The sequence below is a fragment of the Crinia signifera genome, chromosome 2 (genome assembly GCF_055691185.1).
Source record: "Crinia signifera chromosome 2, ASM5569118v1, whole genome shotgun sequence".
Taxonomy (NCBI): domain Eukaryota; kingdom Metazoa; phylum Chordata; class Amphibia; order Anura; family Myobatrachidae; genus Crinia; species Crinia signifera.
In genome coordinates this window covers 310,837,592-310,843,591 of record NC_139218.1, presented here as the reverse complement: position 1 = coordinate 310,843,591, position 6,000 = coordinate 310,837,592, and the positions used below count along the sequence as shown (strand labels likewise).

General features: G+C 38.2%; 1 protein-coding gene across 1 annotated transcript in view; it reads right to left on the bottom strand.

Moving 5' to 3' along the window:
- Positions 1–304: 304 nt before the first annotated feature.
- Positions 305–6,000, bottom strand: part of TNFSF11 (TNF superfamily member 11) — a 38,187-nt gene continuing 32,491 nt past the window's right edge. The window contains exon 5 of the mRNA XM_083168937.1: positions 305–3,099. Coding sequence (XP_083025063.1) covers positions 2,672–3,099 — 428 coding nt within the window. The 3' untranslated portion in view covers positions 305–2,671. The remainder of the gene's footprint in view (positions 3,100–6,000) is intronic.

Here is a 6,000-nt window from a genome sequence, read left to right as displayed (position 1 = left end):
AAGTCTAGATTTTGCCCCCATACGCTACCCTGCGAATGGCTGTTTATGCAAAACATCCATTTACAAAGCAGCGGGGATGTGCATTCGCTTGTCCATCTGGCGGCGTTAGAAGGCTCGTTAAGCAGCAAATTAATCAGAATCCCCCTTCTTTATCCTTAAAAGTTTTAATTATAAATCATAAAATGTATTCAAGACTTGAAATATTGTAAAGACATTATTTTTATTTAGCAGAAATATTTAATGTTTGGATCTGCTGTAAGTTAATATGTAATACTATATAAGGATGGAAACTCACATCAACAAAATATATATTAAATTTAATGGTCAACCATTGCTTTAGCTGTAAGCACCAACATGATATGTACAAAGTGCATAAGTTAAAAATGTACAGATAAAAAAACAGCACACTATACAGAGTAAAAATTAAATATTTTCTAAGGAAAAAATAACAATACACCAAAAACAATGCTGCCTGCAAATGTAAACTAATAATTAAACCAGAGGTCTCCAAACCCAGTTCTCAAGGAACCCTAACAATCCAGGTTTTAAGTATTTCATATATGAATAGAATTAACTTAAACAGTACCTCAGTCAATTTTTATACCATCTCGACTCAACCACTCTTAAAACCTGGATTGTTAAGGGGGTGCCGGACAGTTACCCAAGAGTCGAGATCCCGACAGTCATTACCCCGACATCAGGATCCTGACAGTCAAAACCCCGACCCTCTGGGTCCCGATGATCACCGGCTATTCTCCCTCGTGGGGGTCCAACGACCCTCATAGAGGGAAAATAGAATATGAATAGAATATGCCCGTCGGGCTAATGACTGTCGGGATCCCGACTGTTGGGACCATATACCACACCCTGTTAAGGTGCCTTTAGGACAGAGTCTGGAAACCACGGAATTAAGCGGTAGGTACTGTACTGTAATATCTCAATTTAAAAAAACTATGATGCAGAAACCTATTTAATATGTTTTGAACTAAATACTGTCATTATTAAATTGCATTTGTTGTCAATAGTTATAAAGACCCTTGGGGGGAGGGGGGGCATAATAGGATGAGAGATTCAGAAAGTGAGAGATTTGTTAAGAAATCTTCAGTTTTTATAAAACGGCAATCATTTACACTGCAAAACCAGTTTGATTTTGAAGTGTAAATGATTGGCGCTTTAAAAAACTCGCGATTTCTTACCAAATCTCTCACCTTCTAAATCTCTCATGTTATTACATTTCACCCTTGATATCTTATTGCAATATCATTTCTTCTAGCATATAGATTATTAAAGATGCAAGTATGAGTGCTCCACCTAATGTATTTATGCACCAGAGTGTAAAAGAAATAAATGGTCTCACAAATGGGAAGAAAATATATACAATCTTACAATACTTTTACATTTTTAAAATTCACAGATGAATGAGTAAAATGCCAGCATTTTACTCTCATGTTAGATGGACCTCTCAATTATTACATAGAGATAATGATGGGTATTTTATAGATTATAAATTTGTTCTACATAGAATGAAGGATTCTAAAAATCTCAGAACAAAAAAAAAAACTGAATGAAAATTTCAGGTATATATAGAAAAATAAAATCCCCCAAATTGTGACCCTCAATCAGGTGTAAGGTGCAGTGTTAAACATGAGTGTGTTACTCATAAAATAAATCTTTTTTATGTGATTTGAAAATACAAGTTCAAAAACAGAGTTTATCTACAAGCTTCATCCACACACTCACAGTCACTGCATAGTCACATTGTTTGAAAATGTCTTGCAACATATCTACCACTTGCACATTTTCTACAAAGAATTAAGGAGGAGAATTAGTCTTCCTGTCAAAACTTTCATACGTAATTGAAAAGTTTATCTAGCAAATGTAATAATAGCATAGCTGAAATAGTTCGGGGAAAATGTCACCGCACACAACAAAGGGTACTGTACCTATTATTAAATACTGGAATTAAATGTTAAACATGCTCTGTAAAGGACTTCTGATACTTATTAGAAAACACAGCATTTCCCGATGTTCCCTGTGTAGATGATATCTGACAACTTCTTATTCTCTATGCTCAGCAGATGTTGGAGATGGAGGTGGGTCCATGAATTGAGCAAGACGTAGGTCATCACAAATAACATTGGCGAGATCCCGGGCTGCCTAATTCTATTGTGTTTACTCTCCCAAACTTTGGGTGTCTCTTGGACATTCCACGAGGATAGGTGGACAGATTCAGTGAGATTTGATAAAACATACAGTGTATATAGCAGGCAGCTGTGAAACTTAACAAAAGCATAATTTACCTTCTGAACTCAGCAATACAAATAAAAACCTTACAATGTTTCATATGCATTCCTTGTATAGTAATAAAAAAATAAAAAAGTCTCATGCCAGCATGAATACACTGAATGTCAGTATACTAAGGAAGAATACCCAGAATTCAGTTCTTCGAAACAAACGTTTTTAAAAAAAGTCAAAAGTTATTCACTGCCCTAGTAAAAATAAAAATGGTTCCCTACTTAAATGTGCAGGACCCATTTTACAGCACTTGTAAAAGATAATGGTTTCCTGGATTTTCTGATTAAAATATTCAATACATTGTAGCCCTAAACTTTGAAAAAAGCTAAATGTTTGAATTTTGTATCTAGAAAGAAAGAATAATGAATATACAATATTATAGGTGTATAGAAAGAATCTTAAATGCCCCAAAGTAGGTTGCTTCTTGAGCAGGGTCCAATAAGGCTGCATGTGTAGCTCTAATAAATATTTCCTCTCCGGCTCTCAGTTTGAAAACACCTCCTTGGTAGACAGAATGAAAGTTGATCGTTGCATCATTTGACCAGATTTCCGCTCTTCCTCCCTTCATTAAGGTTTCAGGAGGTCTCCCGCTTTTGTTTGTTTTAAAGACATAAACCATTAGCTGTAAGAAGCCTGAGGGAAGATCCCGTGCTTCTTTGTGGCGTCTAAAGCAAGCGTTAGCATAGACAAAATAAAATCCATCTTGTTGGACTTTCAATGTTCCATTGTTGTAGCTCATGTTTTGTTCGTTTGCCCATCCTAGCTTGTTATTCCAAGACTTCAGGTGCCCGATGGATTGGCCAGCTTAAAATAAAAATAATAAAAAGTCAGCAAAACTATTATACTGTATCAATAACCAAAGTAGTCTCACAATACGGGGACATTCTCTTATGAACTCGGTAATGCCACATGATATAAACAGGCTAAAATGTGACGCATCTAAATGAGGAATATTTATAAATCGAGTACATTCGGTCACACAGAGGGCTCTGTATTGTATTTTTCTACACAATTAGAATTTACAATAAGTTAAATGGCTAACCCTTTCATATTGATCAAAACCAGGCTTAGCAGGGACATTTCCATCAGATATTAGTATGCTCCCCACATTCTAACACCCACGTGTAACACCCACCGTCGTACTGCTCCTATGAGACCAGGACATTTAACATTTTATAGATTTATCAAAATAATATGTTCTACCAAACTTCCTCCATCTGCTGGTTACCTGTAAATGTGTTCTTACCATGTGCTTTTTTTTCTTTCTTTCAGTGTACTTCAGCCCCACCCTGTGCTATTACAGTAATTTGTGTCTCCACTAATTGCAAACCATGCCACCGGTGACCTACACAATTTGCCTTAGTTGGCTCCTTCGCATGCAGGATGTACTGCATGTGGATATTTAAGTACAGGGTATATCATACTACTACTTGTGGATGGGATTAAAACTACAGAGACATGATGGTTATGTTGGGACCCTAGTCATGTTTGGCCGGGGGAAACTTATATGATATAATTTACTCTATCCATAGACAGAAATTGCCGTCCTTGGTCCTGGCACTGGATGCCGAGAAAGCTTTTGACCGCATTTCGTCGCCCTTTGCTTTTTTAAATAACTGTTTATTAAATGATTGCAAGAATAGTACAAATTTTCATTAGTCATTGAAACATGAGTGTGCTTAGCAGTCAGAAAGAGATCAATGTAAAATAGAATTGAACAGTCTCATGACAGCAGGTAAATTGTCCATGACCTCTTCTTGTTTTTATATTACAGAACAAAATAAAGAGAGAGAGAAGAAAATATGAAAAAATGGCAGAGAAAATAAAGAGAGGGAAGGGTGAAGAGAAGAGGAAAAGGGGGGAATGGACAGAGGGGGTTGGGGGGGGGGGGTGTTAAATGTATATATGGGGCCAAATGTAATAGGGTGAGAGTTTTCCCATTTTTTTTTTAAAGCGGCAAACATTTACACTGCAAGACCAGGTTGATTTTGCCATCTAATTGATTGCTGTTTTAAAAAAAATGGGAAAATTCTCACAAAATCTCTCACTTTCTGAAATTCTCTCCATATTACATTTGGCCCATGGTTTCTCTACTAAACCTGGCCCAACATTTCCAATGGTACGGGAAGGATTTCATTGAGCGGAAGGCGATCCAAGACACCCCAAGAATATAATAAACACATATTTAAATATAAGTTTATGATGTGGATGTGATCTTATTGTATTCAGAAGTTAAGTAATTTGACGTGCCATGTACCATTGTGTGTGTTCAAAGACTTTCCAGATAGATTCCTGAGTATGGTCAGAAATGTAAGCTTCCCATTTTTTTGAGAAGTTTATGACCCCAGACTCTACATTATACACAGCTATGCGTCTCTCGTGATATAATACGTCTTGGATTGCTAGTTTCCACTCCTCCAGTGTTGGGGTTGACCTTACAATCCAGTATTTAAGAATTAAATGTTTAGCAACTGTCACCATAACAGTAAGGAGCGCTCTCCAGGAATCGGTCAAAGAATCCTGACCCCAGTCTGTGAAATATGCAAAAATCAAAGGTGCAGGGTTTTGGTCAGCCCAAGATGGAAGGTGGTATTGAGGTAAGTTATTATTTTATTCCAGAATCTGCTGATTTTACTACAATGCCACAGGTTATGGGATAGTGAAGCGTTGGATTGACCACATTTAATGCAGTCACCTGTTTATGCGAGGTTAAAGTGACGCCTCTGAGCTGGGGATATGTAGGTGTTTAAATTCTGATATTTATTTCCTGAAGTCGGGCTGATTTGAGGCAGGGAAGAATTTTGCTAAGGGGGGCTAATAAATTATTGAATTCTGGTATTTCAATTCTCCACCTCTCCACAATTCCATCCCAGTTGGATGGGGTATCCTCTAATAGGTGTTCATATAGATAACGAATCCTAAATTTTTGTGTGGAGCAGAGGGAAAGTAGAGATTTGGCATTTGTGAGAATAGGGAAGATTTGTCCAAGGATTGAATGTAGTGTCGGGACTGCAAATACATGTAAAAGTGAGAGTGGGGAAGATTATATTTTTCTTGGAGGATAGAGAATGGTAAGACCTGGGTCGAACACGTTTTTGATAGAGAGAATACTCACAAATCTTGAATTGTCTAATGAGGGTGTGAAGGAGGGGTTACCCCATAATGGAATATACCCAGAGCATAACGGGTTACGTTTCAGAGATTTATTTGTATATAGCCATGCATTGCACGTATCCCAAAATATGACATTTGAAGAGAATCTCTGTGGAAGTTCAGACTTTGGGGTATGCAACAGTGGCACAGGAGCATATGGGTGGAAGAGAGCCACCTCCAAGTCTGTTAGAATAGCAGTTTGTTCCCAAAGGCCAATCTGTCGCATAACAGAATAGGGCTGATTTGGCAAAAATCCTAATGTTAGGCATACCTAGTGAGCGCCTCTCACGTATCTCCAGTAATCGCCAGATCCCCTGCCCTGGTGGACGCCGGCGGAGAGGGGATCAGGTGGGCATCGGCGGAGAGGCGCTCCAACTGTCTGAGACACAGGTGCATCTTAGATGCTTCTGCGTCTCACCAATTATTGCGGCAGGGTACGGCAACCCTGCCAGTGTCCACTTCAGGGAGACGAGGTTAGGGGGTTCGGTAGCACGTGCATCTTGTGCACAAAGGGGGTTATGCGGGTGCAAGTGTGTCTTATGCACAATAAAG